The 24,033-nt window shown below is 40.5% G+C and overlaps 2 protein-coding genes across 2 annotated transcripts in view; both read right to left on the bottom strand.

Annotated features, from left to right (window-relative positions):
- Positions 1-1,208: 1,208 nt before the first annotated feature.
- On the bottom strand, positions 1,209-22,532 carry mapkapk3 (MAPK activated protein kinase 3). The gene is made up of 10 exons (XM_082532680.1): positions 21,775-22,532; positions 13,053-13,192; positions 10,339-10,403; positions 10,100-10,179; positions 9,863-9,989; positions 9,631-9,706; positions 9,349-9,473; positions 3,881-3,966; positions 3,706-3,786; positions 1,209-2,042 (listed from the first exon to the last, which is right to left on the bottom strand). Exons 1-10 carry the CDS (start codon positions 22,075-22,077, stop codon positions 1,887-1,889), a joined length of 1,239 nt encoding a protein of 412 aa, XP_082388806.1. The 5' UTR covers positions 22,078-22,532; the 3' UTR covers positions 1,209-1,886.
- Positions 22,533-22,743: 211 nt separating this feature from the next.
- Positions 22,744-24,033, bottom strand: part of dnah1 (dynein, axonemal, heavy chain 1) — a 29,434-nt gene continuing 28,144 nt past the window's right edge. Inside the window, exons 76-78 of the mRNA XM_082532803.1 lie at positions 23,766-23,972; positions 23,347-23,581; positions 22,744-22,947 (exon numbers count right to left, since the gene is read on the bottom strand). Coding sequence (XP_082388929.1) covers positions 22,826-22,947; positions 23,347-23,581; positions 23,766-23,972 — 564 coding nt within the window. The 3' untranslated portion in view covers positions 22,744-22,825. The remainder of the gene's footprint in view (positions 22,948-23,346; positions 23,582-23,765; positions 23,973-24,033) is intronic.

Below are 24,033 nucleotides of genomic sequence, written 5' to 3'. Positions count from 1 at the left end.
AATAGTGATGGTGAGACTAATTGTCGAGCAGGAGCCTGCAAATGCAGATCTGTGAATAAAGAATAAAGACAGCCTCGCATACAAACACACAGAAAAGATAAGATAGGACGACACCGGGGAAATGACGAGGCATGGGCAGAAAAACACGTGGAAACGGAAACGACCAGGACTCGGGAGGCTTCACGTACAACACAGACTATTCACAACGGGGTGGAATAGAAACAGTGGAAAGTCACGTAACTCTCCACCGACCTTCAGCACATTCCTCCCTAAAGGCTAAAGAGATCAAACCACTCACCCTATGCTCCTGCTGTTAGCCTCGCACCCAAAACCTCTCACAGTACACCAGGATAACCACATTTTAAAAAACTGTGTTTGATAACAGCAACCAAATGACTCAATGAAAGACATAATTTGTGATCCCCCACTGAGGAAACAGACTTCTAACTTAAGCAGGCATGCTTTAATTTTTTTTATTGTCATCCTTTTGGTTTGAAACACTTTGCTTTTGAGGAATTACGCAAAAAAAGGGAAGTGTTCAAGACACTGTTATGTCAACATCATGTTAGTAATTGAGACATAGTGGTACATCAGGACTGGACTTGTCTCTGTATTATGGAGCGATTAGCACAAAACATTCCCTCCCCTAATTCGTCACGAGGAAAAAAACATGCTTTGGAATATGCTGTGATATTTCACTCGGGGAAAGCTGAGACTTTATTGTTTTATTCTCAGAACTTCTAAACTTCTTACGTTCACAGAGGCCCGAAGAAGAGCTGTGCAGTCCTGCTGACAGTACGGCAACATCCCAAAGGCAGAAAAGCCAAGTAGCTTTTTATGATCAGCGTCCCCTTAACACTCTTGGCATCACATGATCAAAGTGGGCTAAAGGTTGCAATCATAAACATGAAAATTTTGACCTTTTGCAGTTGAATGACATGTCAGATGGCTGCGTCCCACAGAACTACTTCGCTGCTCCTATTAATAGCAGCCTGACAAAGCCTGAAATACACGATACCAAAAAAAAAGAAAAATGTTGCCACATCCACAGGAAACGTGTCTGTCACACGAAAACTTCTATTTTAAGTTTAGGAGCGTGTTTAGAACCACCACGTGGAAAATCTTAGCATCTATGTGAAGTGGATTCACCCAAGAGGTTTCCTTTCTCCCTGCTAAGGTTGTATTTTAAAGAGAAACTGTAGTCACAATTTACTGGAAGCATTTTATCACCACAGTGACACATAAGAAATTTCTCAGGAAAACTGACACAACTTGCCAATGCAACACAACCAGCCGTTAGCCCACTGCAGCTACAGGAAGCTGACAGTCTGAGTGCTGCTCTGTTAACAGGACACCAGACTGATCTGCAGCAGTGATTCTGTACAAAAAAAGTTTCTCAGATGGAAGCGATTGTGGAGGCTACATTTTATTAACATTTTAGGATTTTGAATCCTAAAAGGAAGGCAGCAAACGAAGGACGATATTAAGACAAAAGACAATAATGAGCCTTTTAGTTTCACAGTCTGTCCACAGTTAGTTTCTTTGAGTGTGATCTGCACACAACTGCATAGTTACACCATAGACAGGTAAATCCAGCATTCAAATACACAACGTATACCACTACAAATATCTCTACACACAGGTACTCTTACAAACAGCCCAGCCCCCTCCCCAAAAAAGAAAAGACATTATTACACAAAATAATTAAAAACAGAGATGCCTGCGGTGACAACAGACAGGTGATATCACGTTTCCACGTCCCCGAAATATCCAGGTTTAACTCTGGCGTTCCTAATGTCTCTTATTTTAGAGCGCACTTGCTTGAAGTTGAGTCTCTCAGAAGTCTAAAGCACCTCTTGAACCTTCCACCAAAGCTCATCCTTGCCTCACTGACTCTGGCATACCGTGGACCCACTCTTGCCCCCCGCAGCGGCCTTCTTGCGCCTCTTGTTGAGCAGAGGGTTGCTGGAGGTGTCGAGATCTTTGATCTTCACCTGGTCATAGTCCACACGCATGGTCGCTAAAGCGCTGGTCATCTCTTCCTGCGAGAGAAGAGGCAGATGTTGGAGGATTTAGCTGGCGCTTACGGATGTGGAAACCGTTTGCTTTTTTACCAGTGGCACATGTATGTTTCCAAAGAGCAGCCAGTTAGCTTAGCATAACGTCAAGACATAAAATGGAGAAAACAAGCAAGCACGCTAAAGCTAATGAATTAACGCAATATGTCTGCTTTTTATTTTCCAAACAAAAAGTATAAAAAGGAGAAGCTGCGGTTTTAGTGAGGACTGTTTCTCAGCAGGGAACAGTTGCAGGTGTTGGTCAAGAAACTGTGAGGACATAAAACCCAAAGAGCCTGCAACTTTTTTTTGTTTACACATCAGTATAGGTATGAATTTAAAAAAAAAGAGACGATATGTTAACCAGAGAAGCTTTAAAAGTGCTGATAAGTGGAATTTATTGCTGTAGGATGGTGTCAGGTTAGCTGTTTCCAGGCTTTACACCACCCCAAAATAATTAGAGCTGACATCTATCCTCTCATTAGTCATTTTTCACACCATCAACTCTTAGAAAGGAAACAAAGGAGGATGTTTCCTATAATGTCAAAATCTTCGCTGCAAAGGCTTCCACGCAGTTCGCTGCTGTTCAAGATCTGTGCAGCAGGAAAAAACTAAGCAAAGGTAGAAAGAAAAAAGGAAACAGGCTGGAAATATTTTTATGATTTTAAAAAAAGGCCTGAACTCAAAATGAGTCAGAACAGACCTCAGAGAAAACTAAACCTTTTCCATTTACTGTGAATAAAGCTCAATATAAAGACTGTACCCTCCTGACTCTTTGCTTTTTGAGAAGTGGCCTTTTATGCAACGCTGTACCCAGTACCCACTGCAGAAACGAACAGTGGTGTATTGTGAGCGTATCATTTTGCTGAATGGTCTTTTCACACCTTATCATGACAAACCTGTTCATTCAGCTGTTGTGAAGGAATGTGCCATTCCACATGTTATTTACAGGGATTGAAAATAAGTGATTGCCTAAGTGAGACATTTTGTACATTTCTGCATGGCTGAATGAACTTGATATGAGGAAGTGGTGTTTTCTTTTGTTTAGTAGTTTAAATCAGGAAAAAATGCAGGAATGGCAAAAGGTAAGCTAAGCTTAGGTGTGTTTGGGTTAAATATTAAACTGTAACTCATACAGTTGTACAGACTGCGAACACTTCTTCACCCTGCTGGTTGTCAGGAGATAATAAGAATGTAAACACATGAGGATGGCAGTTTTCCTCACATTTCCATCATTAGAATATTTAAAGGGCCACTTTGATGTTTTCACACATGAAAATCTGTTTAGAGGTCGTTAGGGTTTTACTCCAACAGCTGAAATTGTTGTATATGTCCTCTGTGGTTCTGAGCTTTTTAATGATGTGATTGTAAGCGGCCTTGATTACATCATATGTATGCCTTTAGGTGCATTTCAGAGCGTACATGGAGGCTTGAGGTTTCAAGAGAAACCAGAGTAAACTGGGACATTCTCATGCATTCTGGAAAGTTACCAGTTCAATATTTTTGGAGTTTTCCCCCATACTGGTCTATAAACCACTGCAACGTTAACTGAAACCCTACCGCAAGCTGAACATTTCAGCAGCCTATCATTAACAAGCTGTAATGTCAAGATGTGACCAGAGGGGGTCGATGTTGTCGTGCTACTGACCTTCACGTCCTCCCACATCTCTCTGTCTTCTGTCAGGACCCGTGTGGTGTGCAGGGGAGTGGAAGGAACCATCATGGACTGCTGCAGAGTCAAAACACAAACACCGATGAGGACGTAAGCAAACAGATGCACAGACGAGCAGGAAACAGTAGATGAGGCGTGTACGGGTGCTTACATTGATCCAGGGGTGGTTCATAAACTGGGTGATGGTCATTCTCTCGTTAGGGTCTGTCTTCAGTAGTTGGTGGATCAAATCTTTTGCTGGGAGACACAAGGCAATGCAAAGTTTACAACTTTTCACATGATGTTTGCCTTGGAGATAAAATGTCCTATTTATAGTGGATTTTGATGTGTTGAATTCAAATGTCACTATTAAAACAGCTGCTTGTCTCATTGTTTTATATATTGGTAGATAAGTTGAAAATATGTGCTGTGATTTGCTGAAACATGGGCAAATGTACAGGGAAATACAGGATATAAGGCAAAAACAGAGTTTTTACAGTTTTAACAACCATCAAAGTGAATATTTTGCATGGCCACCTTTATTCTTTAACAAAGGCTGAACTCTTAGGCATGCTTTCTTGTAATTTCTTCAATTAGTCTCGAGGTTCAGGCTCTGGGGAGAACAGACTGATAGTGTTTTATGTGTCTTTCTATTATCTATTATCAGTGCATTTGGGATCCCTGTCATGCTTTACAGAGAAGCTGTTGCCAGATAGGTGCTTTCCAGATGGTATTTTTAAATATTCTATTTAAAAATCGGACTTTTCTGACATCAATTTTGAAAATATACCCAGTACCACTGTCTGAAATTAGCTCCATGGAAGCGGAATATAAAGAAATCCCATGTGGCTCAAGACTTTTGCACAGTACTGTATATAAATAAGACTTGATATGAAAAAAAAAAGGTTTTCCCCCCAGTTGTTGATGTTTCCACAACCAAACTTATTGAATTAACAAAATATTTCACTGGTGCATTTTCTGTGAGTCAAAGTACTTTCAACAGCACACTGTGAAGGAAAAGGAAAATATTACTCAGGGATATTATGCAAAAAAAAAAAAACCCTTGTAACTTTAATTTGCATCATTACAAATTGGTTAAGGTTGAATCAAAGGTCAGAGCAGAGTTTAAATATAATACCAAGAAGAAGAAGGAGTCACTGGAGCAAACGGAGCCACATATTTAACACTGGATGCAATTTAAAGAGACGGTGACAATGGACAGAATATTCAACATTAGAACAAGATTTATTGGGGAAAGAATCCCAAACTACCTGGCTATATCTGAAAAAGTAATCCCCGCCTAGGGCTGGGACAACGCGTCGACGTAATCGATTACGTCGACGCAAAAAATACGTCGACGTAAAAAAATCTGCGTCGATGCGTCGTCACTTTCAAAAAAAGACATGGCGGCAGCGAGTAGCGAAATCATGAGTGAGGCAGTTGCAGTCAACTTAAATCACTCCACCCGAACACGCAGCTCTACAGTATGGGGATATTTTAACAGAAAAGGAAGTGATTCAGTCGTTTGCCGGCTTTGTGAGGTGGAAATGGCCTATCATAAAAGCACGACGGCTATGCACCAGCACCTCAAACGACTGCATCCAGGAGCAGCTCCTGCAAAGGACAAACCACCGTAAGTTTAACTTTTTTACTAACGCTAGTTTTTACCCGTTAATTCATCCAGACCCCCCCACGTAGACGTACACTCACTCATAGACACAGAGATAAACACCCAACCTCCGTAAATACAAAACTAATTTAAGCTGCTGAGCAGTAACATATAGCAGCTGCTGTTTAGTTGTTGTTGTTGTTGTTTTGTTTGTGGCCCATGCTGGCAAAATGAGTCGGAATGCACGCAGGCTGATTATCAGAATCGGCGAAAGACAAAAATGTGAGACAGCGAATTGGCCGCAGGAGAAATGTTAACAAGGATAATGCACCACCTGCTAAACGTAGCCGTCGTGGACACTGTTACAACATTGTTAAAGTGCTTGCAAAAGCAAAATGACAACGAACTCTTGATTTGTCAAATTTAATGTGTTTCATCCTATTTGAACGCTGTTTTTATACATAATGCTTCTCCAGCTTGATCTTATAGGTCAAAGTTATGCCATCTAATGACTAGAAAGCAGTGCACCAGTAAAGGTGCCATCAGCCCTGGGTGTTTAAACGTTATCTTTTCCAGCCATCATGATTACTGCATATCATATGTTCAACATTGGGGATTATCATTAACCTCTTACTGTTATGCTATGAAAGCACATGGCATAACAGTATGTGTGTATCTATCTATCTATCTCAACCAGATCCTTATCAAATTATTTTGATATTATGCTTTCCATATAATTATTTAGTAATTATTCGAATTCATCTGTGTGCTGTGTGTGGTTTATGATTTCAGGAATAAACAGAAAAGTCTGGAGGACTACTGTCAGAGAAGAAGTACACCATGCACCCCCCAGGAGGTGGCTGTACTTACTGAGAGCGTCTTATCTATGATTTTAAAAGACAAGAGACCACTTGCTGTGGGTGAGGGATTCAAAGAAATGCTGACCACTTTCCAACCAGGTTACACTCTGCCGTCTAAGCGTCATTTTACAAGCATGATGGAGAGAAAGTATGAAACTTCAGTGGAGAGACTAAGGAATGAACTAAAAAAAGCCACATCCAAAATCTCCCTTACCACTGATGCTTGGACAAGTCTGGTCACAGAGTCCTACTTAGGGGTAACTTGTCATTTCATTATTTGTTCAAAGACGCCATTGCTGCTGTTTGTATATTATTAATTTTTTGCTATGATTTCCTTTATATTTGTTTTGCAAAACATTTAATTTTTTGTTAAAAACAGCAGATTGTAGTACAATGTTATTGTGGATTTTGTTTTGTGAATGAAGAGCACTTTTTGGCAGAAAGCAAAGTGAATGTTACATTTTGTTTGTTTAAAGACACCATTGTTGCTATTTATTTGAAATGTTTTGTTAACTTTTCCTTAATTTTATATATGTTTGCACATTTCATTTCTTGTTAAATGCTATCTCTATTGTATTGATTGTACGACCTCTACAACTTTATTTTGCAATTTTTTTTTTATTAAAAGGTCTTCAAATGAATAAATTTGTGTTTTTCATTTATATACATAAATTAGTAAATGTGAAATTGCTATACAAGTCAAATAATGGGGGAGAAAATCATTAATCGAATCGAATCGAAATCGAATCGGATTGAAAAATGAATCGTTAGATTAATCGATGCATCGAAAAATTAATCGCTAGATTCATCGATTAGGAAAATAATCGTTTTGCCCAGCCCTATCCCCGCCTAAACCTAATAACTGGTTGTGTTACCCTTGGCAGGAAGAATTGCAATCAAGTGTTTGTGTAGGATTTTGGCCCACTCATCTTTGGAGAATTATTTTAAATCAGTCACATTGGAGGGTTTTCGACTACGAACCGCCTGTTTAAGGTCAAAGCACCTCAATCACATTTCAGTCCACTTTGACTAGACCACTTCAAAACCTTCATTTTGGTTTTTTGAGCCATTCACAGGTAGACTTGCTGTTTTTTTTACGGACCTCTGTCCTGCTGTGCACCTGAGCTTCAGGGCATAAACTGATGGCTACAGTTCAGGATTTTGTGGTAGAACAGAATTCACGGTTCCATCAGGTACAGCAAGTCGCCCAGATCACCTTTTGTCTCGTCAGTCCAGACTTATACCCAAGTCAAAGCCTTGGGTATAATCAAGATGAAGATGTGAGATGAGCCCTTGTGAGGTTTTCTTTTTGGTCAGCAGTGGTTTTCTCCTTGGACCTCCCCCATAGATGCCTCGTGAACTCTGACCTTAACTGAGGCACGTGAGGCCTGAAGACTTTTTTTTTGAAAATTTCTAACATTTTGAGTTATTTTCCAGTGTTAGAAAATCAGCACTGCTCAGTGTTGGTCATTGTTAATCTTCAAAACTGACTAGGTTACTTTAAAAAAATATAACACTGTCAAAAGTGTTCATTTAACACTCAACAGTGTTATATTTAACACCCATTTTGGTGGACCCATATAGACACTCTCTAGTGTCAATTTAACACTGGAGATTTTGCTGTGTAACCTTTCTAAGCCTGATAGTTGTCAGTGACTTTTTAAATTAGGTCATGGCATGAAATGTTGCTTTTTGAGATCTTTTAGCTTGTTTCACTTTGTCAGGCAGTTTCTCTTTTAGCGACTTCTTGATTCGACAGGTCTGGCAGCAATCGGGCCTGGGTGTGACGGGTGAAATTAAACTCAGCTTTCTAAAGAAATGTGGTTCATCATTTATCATTCACTGTTAATTCAAGATTTAACAAGGGAGGGAATCATTTTTTCACACACAGCCAGGTTGGTTTGGATAGTATTTTTTCCCTTAATAAAAATAATCATCATTTAAAAACTGCATTTTTATTTACGTGGGTTATCTTTCTCTAATATTACATTTTTTATGATCTGAAACATTTAATTGTGAAAATATACACATATACACAAATATACACAAAACTAAGAAACCAAGAAGGGCCAAATACTTTTTAACCACACTGTAAGTAAAGTTTATATAACAGCGAGATGCAAACTGGGGCAAGATTATATCTTGCTGTATATGATTCTCGAAAATGTTTCTGTATGATAATATCTTAACTTGACATACATTGACATTTAGTAAATCTGCAGAATTGGCCTGAGTGCAGCCCCTGCTGTTTAAGGTTTCCTGTTTCTGACAATAGAGAGCAGACAAGCAGGCCATACATGCATGAATGCAGATAAACACTGCTGTGTCACACATGATTGCAAACATTTGTAAAACCTGCAAATGTTTACAATAAAAAGACAAATATATTAAAATTGGTTTTTTTGTAATTCTCTCACAAAAGCTCAGATGTTTAGCCTACAGGAGTTTCTATTCATATGGATTAAACAGAGGAAAGCTACATACAGACTTTTTTTTGCTGCCATACAAAATTAAAAGTTGTAGAAAATTTGCACATTTTTGAAGAATGAAACATGTTTATGAATTTTGCATCTCTTAAACAGCACAGTGGCTTTAATTTGACACGTCTAAGGAATTTACAGTAATTTTAGAAAATTTTAGTTTTGTTTTTTATAAACAACCCTCCGTTTGAGATCGGATATTTTTCAATGGCCAAGTCTCAACCTCAACAAGCAGCAACTGAAGGAGGCTGCAGTAAAGGCCTCGCAGAGCATCTTAAGATAGGAAGCACAACATTTGGTCTGTGGTTTCTAGACTTCAAAAAGTATCTGACTGCAGAGGTTTTTTATCCAAGTATAAAAAAAAATCCTTTTATTTAAAATTATGCTACTTTGTCCAGTTGAACCTCTGAAAATGGCAGACTAAGCAGAAAAAATGGCTTTAAATCTCTAAATAGTTTATACAAAATTTTATATATTATATAATTTTCACCAAACCCCTTGTCAAAGCTGTAAATCTGCACTTAAATCATCTGTTTGATTTAAAATCCACTGTGCTGGTGTAAAGAGGCAACCCTACAAAAACTGTCCTTGTCTAAAAACAAATAGACCTAACGGTAACTATGTGTGCTCGTTGCCTATATGGCTGCAAGCTAATATGCTGTTTGACAGTGTTTTAGTTTGAGTTCCTCACCTTCCTGTGACACCTCCGACCACTCTGGATTAGGAAATTCATACTGGCCCATCCTGATCCTCCTCTTCATCCCAGGAGAAATGGCTTGGCCTGTATTCGAGTAAAACGGAGGGAAGCCGCACAATCTGCAGAGACAAACAAGCCGTAATGATGACGACCATTTAAAAACGTAATAAAATTAAGCAGCTCTTCTTGTAACAATATCCAAATACAAATACATGCGCCGTACAATAACATCTGTGGTGAAATCAGCACTGGCCTCCACACAAAGACAGTACTCACAGGATGTACATGATGACGCCCAGAGACCACATGTCACATGACTTGTCGTACTTCTCTGGACCCAGAACCTCGGGAGCTTATCAACAGGAATACACACGTACAAACAATATAACAGTGGAGATTAGGGCACAGGCAAAAAGTGACTCAGCAGCTTATTACTGTCATTTTGAAACATCTGGCTCATTTGTTAATATGGCCCAAACCCATCCCGGGACAAAGTAAGACATCTTACCCACATAGTACGGAGTATAACAAGGAGTCTGCAAAGGATTATGCAGCGTGGTCTCCTTTGCAAAGCCAAAGTCTGTCAGTTTGAGGACCGCATTTTTCTCTTTACTTGTGTACAGCAGGTTCTCTGGCTGGAGGTGGAAGCAGCAGAGGAAAACAAGTGAACCAAGCTTTCACCAAACTACCCAGACATGACATCACATGCTTCACGATTTGGGCACTGAACTTCATCTCTGCGTACCTTGATGTCTCTGTGCGCGATATCAATGTTGTGGAGAAAATCGATGGCCGTGCCGATGTCCCTCATAATCTCTGATGCCTCTGGGAGGAAAAACAGGTAAGCAGACTCTCTCAAACCAGAAGCAATTCCAGTGTTAAAACAACAGGAGGCACAGATGAAAGAGAGCTCGCTTTAACTAGTTAACACGTCACCGTTGCTGTGTATCCATCACGTGGAGTCTGCCCTCCATCAGTCCTCACCTTTTTCAGTGAACGCCTGGTCTCCTCTGGCCTGGATTCTGCTGAACAGCTCTCCTCCCTCCATACTGGACACATAGACAAGCAGGGAGAGAACAGGGATCAGTGTATTATAGAATAGTACCCACATTTCTGTTAGTACACGTGTACCACTTTTACAAAGTGCTTCACAGTTGGGATAAAAAGGCTTTAAAAATAAGTGTACATATTTGTACAGAGTCAAGCACACAGCCTTTCATTCAATCCTGCATACAAAAAGCCACAGATAACAGACAAAAGATTCAAACAAACCACAGAGCCAACCATCAGCCAACCTGATAAGGAAGGCTGTTCCAAAGTTAAGGGTCTAAAGTGTGATCACGCCTGGTTTTAAAATAAGTGTGTGGAACAGATGGGTGACCCTGATCAGACGACAGGAGTCTAGAGCTCTGCTACAGGAGCCTGTCCATGTAAGGTTGTCTGTAAATTACACATTAGAGATCATTAAAGACCTGCTTGCCTTTACACCAAAATTTGGGACCATTTTTTTCCATCAGTAAAGGAAAGGAAGACCAAAAGAAATGTTGGTCTTCCCCCAAAGCAAAAGCACCAGGATTATTTTAAACTACTAGTGTTATTTTTTAAAGGGGGGATTCTTTTACTTAATTATGAACTATTTACTCACACTGCTAAATCTTTTGGAGTTTCTTCTGTGACGAAACGGTAAGTGAAATAATAAAAATACTGAGTGAAAGTGAAACTGAGACAGTTTAAAAACAGGAAGAAGGGAAAAACACCAAAGTCCTACTAAACAAAACTGTGTTTATACTGAATGAGTGTGCCATTATTAATTCATCTTGCAGTGATATAAACACTATTTGTCACTTCTGTAGTGTCATTAATGACTTAGCAGCACAATAAGAGGTTATTTTGCAATAACATAAACGTTTGGTTTCATTTTATATCTGAGAAACGTTCAGAGACTCACTACCAAAAACATCTTGAGCCAGATGCTTCCCACTCTCCACTTTCATTGTGTGATATAGAGAATCACTGATACCTGAAACTCCACCTTGAGTTCTTTGGAAAAATGTCTCCATAATTGCATTAAGTAAGCGCACTTACTCCAGCACGCTTCTTGTGGATCACAAGAGCTGAAGGAGGAACGGGAGCTGCTAAGCTACCCACAGCGAGCCGAGCAACTTCCTTCATACAGGAAGCAGCAGACATTCTCTCGCTGTGTGTGTACCGTCAAGGTCACTACGCACATATAACAAACACCTGCCATGTCAGTCAATGCGGTGATGACAATCACTCTTTAAAATTCCCACATACTGAGCAAAGGTGTCATGCCTATGGAGTTCCTTTTTTTTCCCTCTGAATTATTCACATTTTCTCCCTTAGAGAAATAAAAAGTCCAGAGTTCAAACATGTGTCAAAGCACACACAGTTATGCGTCCTTCACTCATATTCACCTTAACTGTAGCTACTTTCCAAACCTTTAACCTTCTCCTACCTTACAACATGCATTGACTTGGACAGTCACCATATGTAGACAAGTGTTTTTGTCCTTATAAGGAAAACACTTCCCCACAACATGAGTAATATCTGAACCACACACACGCACACACACACACACACACACACACTTACACAAACACACAGACTGTTTAGCAATGGCATTGAATTCATTACAAACAGTTTGTCATGACACATGAAGCCCAGATGAAATTCTGTCTCTATGTCAGCTTCAGAGCAGCAGCTCTTATAACTGACCTTTAACTTGTATAAAGTTAAAGGTCACTATGGCTCAGTGGGGCAGAGCTTATTATGTAACTAAACATGTGTTCTACATATTTAAAAAAAAATAGACCCTTTTCTCCCAGCGGCCATGTGACATGACGTAGCTGGAAAACGCAGGTGTTACTAATCACATAATTAAGGCTCGTAAACAAATCAGACTCCCTGGTTAATGACACCGGTAACACCTGTGTTACTTCGTGTCAACATGGCTGCCGTGACGTCTGCATAACGTTCGTGGGAATGGCTTCACCGGCTGTGCTGAAAGGTGATGTAATCTCTGATTTCAAATAAAATCCACAGATGACGTAAGCGTGTGCCCGGCTCTATCCTAACCTAACCTCAGTAAAGAACTAATGTTATTATTTGACAGAAGGAGACCATATACAGGACGGCCTCTTAATTCTGTTTATATTTAGCCCAACTAACACTTTGAGCTTGAGTTGCTGTTATCTGTGCAGTTACAGTGTCACAACAGCGTTGATAGTATCTTGTTGGAAAAACATGTGGGCATGTTGTAAGACCTTAATCACTGCTGAGCTCATTTTCTTTGTTTGTCATGAAGCAAGGTTAAAAAAAAAGAGAGAGAGAGAAAAAGCAAAAGTGTAAGCTGTAAAAATGATGCAAGGCAACTTTAGCTTGTTATTTTTAATCTTTCACTTTGTTATGTTGTCATTTATTCAAAGGGCGTCATCTTACTCGGAGCTGTGACTTATGGGACTCTGTACCCACTCCGAGCTCTTTTTCACATTAAAATACTGATTCATCATTACGTCCTACAGAATGAAAACTTCTTTAATGTCATGCTTTCAACAAAAAGAGAGCAGACTTGCTCTAAGTTTCAAGACACTGTTGTTTTTTTAAGAAAAGCTTTAAATATGAAAGTACAGAGAAAGTGTTTGATTCAAGGAAGTGCTAACTGACTGGTGAGATCCTACCACTCCATGATGATGAGCAAGCACTTCTTCCCGTGATACATGTTCTCATAGAGGCTCAGGATGCGAACGATGTACGGCCCTCCTGACACTCGCCAGTGGAGCTCCACCTCTCGCCTCGCTTTGGGACTATCATAGAGAATCTGGGAGAGACGCAGAGAGAAGGACAGATCATGTCACGTTATATAATCATTTATGAGGAGTCATTCAACTTTAACATGGATAGTTTTGGTGTAGTGTAACACAGCAGCAGCATCATTTTATAAAAACATTTTAAAAAACAAAACAAAAAAACAAAAGCAGTTTTTGTTTTTTTCTGCATAATGTGATATACATGAGCCAAGCTGATAAGTAGATGAATCAATACTAAATACGTTGATGGTAAAAATAATCAACATCGTCTTAGGTTTTACATGTCAAGACATATGTGGGTCTAAAAATTTGGCAAATACGCTCTTGTATGAAAAAATTACATGATATATTACACTGTGTTGTTATTTTTTTTAACAAAAGGTCAGTCAAAAACTGTAAAAGCAGTGAGCAGTACATCCCTACTGCTTACAAAGGAGTTAAGAGGGTAAGTATGAGCCAGGTGTTGCTAGGCAGATGCATTCAATGCTATAAAAGCAGATGATTTTTGGCAGTTCTCTGGTCTGCACCATTCAGGTGTGTGTTACACAACGTCAAGACATCACGAGTGATCTTGTTGCTCATCAGTTTTGGTTTTAATCTGATTACTCACAACTAGGGATGGGTATTGATAAGATTTTTACGATTCCGATTCCATTTTCGATTCTGTTTAACGATTCGATTCTTTATCGATTCTCTTATCGATTCTTTTTAAAAAAGGAGAACACTAAGTTCGATTAGCTTAGAACTTTGTTTTATATCTTCTCTTTGAACAAGATAGAAATTTAGGAGTAACATGGCCTTACAAACCCAACAGTGAGATCTTAAGAGATCCAGCCTACGGCTCTTCAATGGGTGTCACAGGGTCCCCAGGAAAAAAAATTGTAAATGTAAAATAATAAAATAAATATTCTTCTGTAGCAATAACAAAGCATAACATAAATTATTCAGTAGCAATTACACAAGAATATCCAGTAATGTCCCTGCCTACAATTAAACACATTCACTTACCTAAAATTGGGGGCATCTGCTGTGGCAAATGGGTTCAAGCCAGTGTTTCCAACTTAGCGACTTTGTCGCTATATTTAGCGAGTTTTCAGACCCCTTAGCGACTTTTTTTTTAGAAAAAAGGTCGCTAAAAAAAGGACGTGAAAGCGCGTATCGATTTTACTCTCAACAAGCAGTGGGTGCTGTAACGCAGTCAGTTCTTCTTTTACTCGTATGCTGTTTTGTGGATCACAAGGTTTAAAACTACTTATAAACACACACACAAAGTAACTCCACCAGAGTGCCTATTTCAGGTCACTTTTGCCGGTCCAAGCCCGGGTAAAGGAGCAGGGTTGGAATTGTGACATTAAAAAAAACAATAATTGCTAAAATAAATTTAATTTGTAGTTCTAAATAAACTAAATGCATTTAGGAAGTTTTTTACTCACTTTATGTCTCTTCCACGATGTTATTTCTCTCTCCAACAACATAGGTTACAATTAGATTAGCATGACCAATTATGCAAATCAGGCGATGACATCATTTAGCGACTTCTAGCGACTTTTAGGACAGCCAATAGCGATTTTCCTTACTGAGGAGTTGGCAACACTAGTTCAAGCTAGTGATGTGCGATACCACTGATTTCCTTTCCGATCCGATACCAAGTAATATTCAGGGTGGTATCGACGATACTGATCCGATACCGATACTTTGTACAAAACGGATTTTATTTATTGTATCTCAAATTATAGCGTCATAATGATTACAGGACATCAGAATACCTTCTTCTTATCACTTAATAATGCAGAGTTCATCATATAGAAATAAAAAAACTAAAGTTGTGTGCTATTTGAACACCTTGCCTGCCTGGAGGACTAAAGGACTCCGTGAGAGACTCTCACCCTAGCAGCACCTGTCCCTCTCCTCCTCTTCAGTTCGCCTCAACATACGCTCGTCATATTTTGTGATATGATTTACTCTGAGGTGTTTGACAAGGTTAGTGATGTTGCCACAACCATACATGCCAACCCTCCCGATTTTTCCGGGAGAATCCCACCTTTCTCCAGATTTTCCACCCGGACAACAAAGTTGAAAAACCATATCACAGAATTCATAGCGCGGCCCAGCCAATTCCAGTTTCCAACAATGACGGCAGCGACTTAGTTTTAATATCACTCTTATTTCTCTTTCTGGGTCGCAAAAAAACTTTTAACATATTTTCAGGTGAGAATGTAGCTGTGTAAACTTCAAATATCTGAGCCGACCGACACATCGTCTTCAAACCCCCGCGGTCTTTCACCACTCGGGTTAAACATGATGTACAAGTCACTTTGATAACTTAAAAATGTTCTTGTTTGGCTTTTTCAGTGTTTTATTTGTTCGTGAGTAAATCGGTTTGGCTGAGATTAAAGTTATTAGATTAGATTAAATTAAATTAAACTTTATTATTCCCTCGGGAGGGTTCCTCCGGGGTTTTCACACAGCTGAATAAACGTCAAACAGAAAACTGATTAAACAGAAGAGTTTACGTCAGTGTCCGGTTATATTTTAGACAGCAAGGAGCAGACGGCAGAGTTTCACTCCACCGAGGGAGCTCGTGACGTACTACCCGGCTTTCTTTAGACCGCGAAGGCCGGTCCTCAGGTGGAAGCAGCCTCTGAATTTGGACACCCCCGCTGTTTCCGGGCCGGCCAATAATAACGGTGACATTTAACGTATTTTATCCGATAAATAAACCCTGTAAAATATATTTATCCGCCCAAACAGCCCTTTTGAATGTCTCCCTAATTCTGAGGTCTCAAGGTTGGCAAGTATGGCCACAACACCTCACTTTTTTTGCCACATTTATTGCAAACCACGGCTCAGCTGTTTGTGGAGGTAAAATACATCCGCACAATTACGCTCAGCCATTGTTGTGAGTGCGCACGCCAAGGGGCTGCGAGACATTTATACAGCCGTATTTCGCACATGACTATGAAAGGCGGAAGAGGAAGTAGTTCCTTTGAATGTAGGCAATCCGAATGTTATAGTTTCTTTCCACTGTGTTCCTGTTAATGATAAACTACAAATTTACTCTAAATTACTAAAATATCGATATTTTAATGTGAGAATCGATTCTAGAACATAAATGATTGGTATCGGAGGAATCGATATTTCAGGATCGATCCGCACATCACTAGTTCAAGCCTTTTACCACAAACTTAGTCACTGCTCGGTGACATTCGTCTATCCTGGCCTGAAAGGAGACGCTACCGGTAGACTGCAGCGAGAAGTGCCAGCATCTGAGCCAGCCAGACTCTGTCTGTCTGTCTCATCATGGTCACCTAAATGCACAGTAATAGCAGGTTTTGTAATAAGGCAGATCGCGCTAACATAATATGCACTGTTAGTTGATTATTTACCTGCCGCATTAACGGGAGAGGACGTGCAAACGTTACCGCTGCTGCTGGGTTGAGATTCACGAGTCCGGAGCGGAATTAAAAACATGACATTCATTTAAGGTTATCACGTGTTTTGTGAGCAAATGCTTTTGCATATTCGTAGTGTTTCCTCCCTTAAATGAAGTATCTACTTTGCAAGTATTGCAAGTTGCCCTGTTGTCATCCGTTCTCGTAAACTTTTGAGCGTTTGAGCCGCTTACGCGCCATGTTTCCTGCCAGGTAAATGACGCTCCGCAACGTGGTGACGTCATTCGGGCGACTGGAATCGATAAGGGAATCGTTTGCAAAAATGGCAAACAATTCCAAGGAATTGAAACAGTGGGAACCGGTTCTCAACAAGAACCGGTTTTCGATACCCATCCCTACTCACAACTGGAAAACATTCAAGACATCAAATTGACCCCAAGGTCAGACAATGCAGTTATACCTCAGACTCCACAGGCCTCAGTTGTTAAAGTTTGTGACAGCACAAATAGAAAAAGACTGAACAAATATGGCTTTTTTGAGAGGTGACTGGGGAAAAAAAGCCTCTTCAATCTAAAAGGAACATTTGCAGCATTTCTTAGCACTGCAAAGTTTCATATGAACAAACCAATGTGGAGATGTTGCGCCATATTTCACAGTGTTACGTTTGGTGAAAACCAAACACAGCACATCGGCACAAACACCCCGCACCAACTGTCGAGCACGGTGGTGGAGGGGGTGATGATTTTGGTTTGCTTTCCAGCCACAGGACCTGGGTACCTTGCACTCATTGAGTCAACCGTGAACTCCTCTGTATACCAAAGTACTTTAAATTCAAAGGTGAGGGCGTCTGTGCAACAACTACAGCTTGGGCTAAACTGAGTCAATGATACTGTTTTAATCCCAAGCACAGCAGCAAATCCACGACAGAATGACTGAAAAAGAAAAGAAGCAAGGTGTTGACCCAGTCAAAGTCCAGATAAACCTGACGCAAAGGCTGTGGCATGACCCTAAGAGAGCTGTGCATAAACAAATACCCATAACATTGCAAAGAAAGTGGGCCAAAATTCATTCACAAAGATGTGAGAGACTGATACTCATACAGAAAACCATTATTTAAGGTTTCTGCAGCTAACGGTGATTCTACAAGCTACTGAATCGTGAGGTGTGCTTAGTCTCTTACACAACTTCCATATTTTAGCTTAGCTATTGTTTAATAAGTAATGATTTATAATCTCATGCTGCGTGCTGTTCCTCCTTTGAGGTGGCATTTAAATAGTTTTAACAACTGGTGAGAATCAGATGATTTTTTTGTTGTTATGTAAAACCAAAGCACGGAAAGAGGGTACTTTCTTTTCAAAACGACTGTAAGTGGATTGGTAGTTCAAGCTCTAATGTCAGTATAAGAACTGATGCCTATAAATACTGGAATACTGGAATAGCCGGGTACTCACACAGTTTGCAATACAGCAGACACACACACATACACACACACACACACACACAGACGTACAAAGCAGGTGACAGACTTTGACATAGCACACAGTCAAGGGGTATTTTTGGATGTGACAGTGATGGAGCTATCCCCTGTTGTTCACAAGGCCGGTCTGCTTACAGACTGCGCCTGGAATACACAACACACACAGAGTTTGACTCACTGACGTATGACAGACACACATACATAAATCTGTGGTGTGTTGCAGGTGACTTTCGCAAGGCTCTACCCGAGCAAATTGGATTCAGCTGGTGGGTAAACATGAAATTTCTTGGAAACTCCAAAATGCCGGAAAGAAACAGCTCATCTGTGTAGCGCCTTTTTTTCCTCTATCTTTTTTTGCTTGCTAATGTCAAAGAGGAAGCAAAGGGTTCAGAGGACGGCAGTGTGTTAAAAGAAGAAGTTGAGGGTTTCCGGTGTCTGATCTGCTACTACATGTGTCCTATTTTGCTCACCCTCGCCCACTTGCCTTGACTTTAAGCGGAGCAGTGGGCAGGTTTTGCTTTTGCTATGTAATTTATAGCTTTATGACTCCAATCAAGAGCAGATAGTTTATGAGCTGGTTTCCTTAATTTCCTGCAGCGAAACAGAATCGGCTCTAATAAAAAGGGGCCTGTAGCACTGTAGTAAAACATAAAAAGGGTTGCAGAGGAAGGACTAAGAGAACGAGACAGTTAATCTTCAGGAGGATTTTGTTCTTATTTGAAAGGGCACGTAAACCAGTCAACGATGACTCGACACTCAGACGAATCAGATCTGTGTCAGGAGAAGCTTAAGAAACACTGAGACACACACCTTTAGCTGATAACGCCCACTAAATTTAACCACATGCTGCCTCCCACAGAAACTTGGTTAACACACACACACGCGCACACACACAAACACACTTTAATTGCTCGAACATGTTTACACTCTATTAAATATTAGTGAATTTCAAAGTGCTGGTCTGTATATCTTCATAAAAATGTGGTTTATCTTTACAACATCTGCCAATAAAGATCTGCTCATAAAGGCTACAGCAAAGTGGTCTAGAAAGCAGGAGACTGTGTAAGTGCTAAATACTAATGTCAGCAATCCTAACATGTTCATATTCAGAGAACATCAAAGATTTGTTGGGTTGTTTCTTTTGCTTTTGGACCAAAGTGATACACAGACTGATGATACCAATTCTAGAATCACTTTTTTTTTCTTTATAATGATTTAAAAAGCCTGAAAAACTCACTCAAAATTGTAAATGGCCTTTTTCTTCTATAGTGCTTTTCTACTTGAACCTCAGTCATTCACACACTTTGCTTTCTGTCTGACATTCACACTCTGATGAACACATCAAGGGAACTTCAGTTCAGTATCTTGCCCAAGGATGCAGATGACCTGTGCTCACAGCCACCTCTTAGAAGACTTCTACTGCTCAAGTATAAAAATACTCACAATGCATTTTTGCATATAGAAAGTGGAAGTGAAGCAATGAAAACATAAAGTTCCTCTGTGCTGTAAAGGTACAGAGTGATCAGAGTGATCCCAACAAGACACTTCCAGCTCTGTTGGGTTGATGAGGTTTAAAAGCCTAAATCCTTCAATTCATTCAAGAGGACCCCAGAGACTGATTAACTTGTTGGAGGGAGCTTAACCCTAACCTATGAGATCTTACAGAAACTTTCAAAACAAAAGTCTTTTTTGGAGCTGCCTTTAACCAAAACAGTGGGCATTTCCTTTATGGTTTGGATAATTTACACCCTGAAACACACTCATTTGTGCAACAAGTGTGCCAAAGTGATAACCACAGAACCCAAAGCCAAAGCCATTGATAAGATTTTGACTATGAGTAAAACAGGCCTGCAGGCCATTTAGCTTCACTCGAAAAGGCCCAATGTTCTCTTAAGTGGAACAATCATTTGTACTTCTGTCTAAGCAGTTAATGGTGGAGGTCACAAACGCATCCAAACAGCACAGGGCTCTCTCTCCCATCCCCTGCTGTTAAGTAAGAAAAATCCAAGTTAAAAGAACCAAGATAACTTTAACTGCATTACACTGAAAGGATGGCTTTGTTCAAGCACTGCTGCAAAGTAGATTAAAGCCATAGCCATCTATTACATTCAGCGCTCAGAGCAACACTTAATTTAAAAACCCAATGGGCCGGTCATCCGACTCTACATCAGTCTAGCTTCTGTTTACTTTTACTCACTATTTAACTTGACATAACAAAATTAATCAAATTTACATAAACGGCTGTATGAACAAGCACAGTGCAAAAGAAAAACTGCAGCAGCTACAATAGAGAAGACAGACTGAGCCATCAGAAGTGTTTCTTCTGCCGTCTCTTAACACCTTTTAACAGATCTTCAGAGAGAAGAAGATGGTCAGAGGCTTAATGTGATGCGTTCCCTCTCTACTTGGGTCACAGCGATCTATTGCCGGCTTTCCCCTACGGAACAGTGTGGTTGCAGTGACACACACACAGTCTTTTGGCAGAACATTAAAAGACACAAAACTTTCTTTGTGTGTTTCAGTTCTGTCATTACTTCTGACAAAAGACAAAAACTTGCTGGATTCAGATTAGCATTTTGCCTGAAGATTTTTTCCGCATCGGAAGTCTTTTTCATTTTAAGTAATTCTTTCTGCTCATATTTCTAAGCAGAATTGTTTTCTTTACCGGTCCCACCCATGATGCTATCAAGAAAAGTATCCCCTTTCTGATTTTGGCATTCTATCTTTTTTTTGTAATATTCAATTTCCTGCTGCAGTTTATCTCATTTTTAAATCTTTAGCTTTAGTTTCTATCCCAAAGTTTTGGGTATGCTCTCCTTTTGACACTGCTGCCTGGCTGGCAGCTCAGATCCAGATGGATTACTGTAAACCAGTAAATCTCTCCGGGTCTGTGGACCAGTGGTGACAGGTGAAAACCTGACGACCTGTGCATGTGTGCAGATGAGTGTGAAGGTTTCTACCGCTCCCAGAATAAAGTGTCACCATCACAGTCCGTGTGTCTTTGAAGCAGTGTATCACGTGATATTTTATGGCTAGGTGACCACACACCCATTAACTTGGAACTGATTGCAAAGGGCTGACCTTCCAGGAAACACCACCAGATAAGTGAATGTGAGCTCGGGGAGAAGCATGTACAGTGCATGTCAAACCCAGTATGATCAGTAGGTATATATACATGCAAAACCAGCAGTCTATTCATCTATCTGTCTATGTCAAACACTGGTTTTGTTAGTAACCTTTAACCTTTCATGTTCCTGGAAAAAGAAAATCCTACTTCCATAAAGGTCATAGTTCTTGATTCTTGTCTACACAAGTTTCCACTCTTATATTTTAAACCCACAGTGCAAACAAACACTTTAGGATAGCTTATGGACCCTTATGTGTGTTTCCACACAGTTAGGTATTTAAACCATACTTGCATTAGATTAGGATCAAATTTAGAGGAGCAGCAAGTGATATAAATAAATACCTAGACACACCACCATAATCCAACATAATGGACTGACGCCTGTTTTTCCAAATGGATTGACCAGTCTGGACAGTCGACATCTATGTTATTACATCCAAACAAAGTGAGAGATAAACTTGTATCAGAAACAGGTGTTCTTTCAGCTGGGGTGATCTAGAGTTATCGCTTAAAAGCTATAAAGTCTGCAGTTATACTGTGAGAGTGTCAACAGGAGGGCCGGGGACAATTTATGATATACTCATGAGACTTCGATACCTTTAGCGCGCACTTCTCTCCAGTTTTCTTGTTAAAGCACTCGAGGACTTTGCCGTTGATCCCCAAGCCCAGAACCTGATTGGAGACTTTATAATCGTCCGTCACCGCGTTTCGCTTTATCTCCAGTTTAGGGTAAGTGGGCATGGGGAAGTGTGTGGACTCTGCGTCCTTCTTGTCGGCGGCTGGGAGAACTGCCGGCTGCTCTTGCTGCAGTTTCGGGTTGCCATCCGTGGAGTCTGACTCTGTCCCACCAGTATTTGGCGGTTGCGGAGCTTTTTGCTTTCCGTTTCCATTTTGCAGCATGTTTTACACCGGCTTGCTGTCAACAGCGGTGCACAGAGGGACAAACTGTGAGCAACTCTCCGGATTAACGCGATGAGTCCAGCCCTCCTCCGGTAAATGCGTAAAGCTGAGACCTCTAACGCATCCGCCTGTCCCGTGCGGACTCTACCACAGTGACTCCACTCTATCTTCACACAGGCTTACAAGTCAGAGTCCATTTGGGGAAACTACACTATAATTCTATTCTTTAAATGTAGCTCTCTGAACTTTAGCGATCCGGGGTGGCCCGTGAGAGAAAATCTAAAAAAGAATTTGAGCGCAAATGAACCATTTAAGAAAATTCCAGTCAGACGTGTTTGGGGGTAAAAAAAAAAAAAAGAGGCAGTGGTGACGATTATCTGTTGATCTCGGTTTCCCGCTGATAACTCCTTCAGCTGCATTCACATGGCCAGTCGCTGTCACAGTAGTTTAAGCGCCACCCTCCTTCAGTCAAGTCATATTTCTCAACTGACCTACGCGGCCGCCTTAAAGGAGCAGGACGGATATTCAAGCATCAAATGAGCGCTGCGGGGAGGTGAAACTAGTCAGTGGTAATAACGGTTGTATATTTGGCTGTGCAGAAAATACACACAAAAAAGGATCCAATTACCAAGTGATTTTAGTGATGGTAAATAAACACAGAGGATATTGCTTGTGAACAGTTTATTAGATAGATTAAAGTAGATAACCAATAACTAACAGCAATAACTAATAATAACTAATTTCTCGTTCAATAGTCCAGTGCACAGATGAGTGCAACACCCCGTTTGACCCAGTGCCTCTGGGTGTGATGTGTTGGCAACTCCAATGACACCACATAGTTCGTAGAGTGGCCGGTGGTGGACAGAGTCCCTGCAAAAGCACACAGAGCACTTCAGTGACTTAAAGACAAAAGTGTTTTAAACCATTTCTGTTTTTTCATTGCTACACTGAAGGAAGGATTTGTGAGCAGCCTAAGGTGCCAAGACGTTGGCATTGCGAGTGGAAAAAACTGAGCTGCACTTTCAGATGCTTCATGAAATTAGACCCTCACTGGAGTCTATTTTGGGTGAGTAATAAAACCAGCAAACAGGGATACGCACAAACCTATGACGGCACACCTACTGACTACAGATCATAACCTGAGCCAGAGTTTCACAAACATGGACTTTTCTTTTGTTTTTTCCTCACAAATTTACAAAAAACTCAAATTAATCTATATTATTTCTTATAATCTCTATACTAATCTATATCACTCCTCTATATACTGACCAGCTCGTGTGAGTGTCTTGTAGATAGGGCATACATAGATCCCTGAGGCTGGAGGCTTTCGGTTGGGTTTGGGGATCAGCCAGATGACGGCCATTTGGGTGTAGAGCTCCTTGGGTCTGGACTCTGCGAGCTGACCTGCCTTGTTATCCCAGCGAGCCCCCTCCAGGAATAGACCATGAATGTAGCAGCCTGTGTCTGGTGTTTCTGTTATCTCTGACACTGACTTCACTAATACCTGAAGGATAAATCATCACAAAAAAGTAGGTCAAGACCAGTGAAAACCTGGGTTAGGGTTGGGGTGGGGGGTAAAGTCATTATGAATGTAGCACTTTATATACATACAGATATGAAGCAATGTTCTACATCTGTAAGACTGTTCTTTAAAACATTGCTGCTAGTGAGGCAGCCTACAGTCTGACCTCAAAGTCAAATCCAATCGTGTCAATTGAGGTGCCGAAGCGACGGGCATAATTCTGGAGGGTTCCAGTGAGAAAAGCCTGCGGGAAAAAGAAGCCGCTAATCCAGAACGCAGGTGGAATGCCGTTAGAGATCCATCTCTGTAGGAAATTGATCCTCTGAAGCAGGTCTGACACCCAGGAGGCCAGAGGCTTCAGAGACGGGTAGGCCTGAAGAACGAGAACAGCGGAGTCAAACTGTGCATTCTCAGAAAGCACATTATTACATTTT

This window comes from Aulonocara stuartgranti (assembly GCF_965226115.1).
Source record: "Aulonocara stuartgranti genome assembly, chromosome: 5".
In the NCBI taxonomy this organism is placed as follows: Eukaryota; Metazoa; Chordata; class Actinopteri; order Cichliformes; family Cichlidae; genus Aulonocara; species Aulonocara stuartgranti.
The sequence above is the reverse complement of the archived record's forward strand: the minus strand, read 5'-3'. Positions and strand labels throughout refer to the sequence as shown.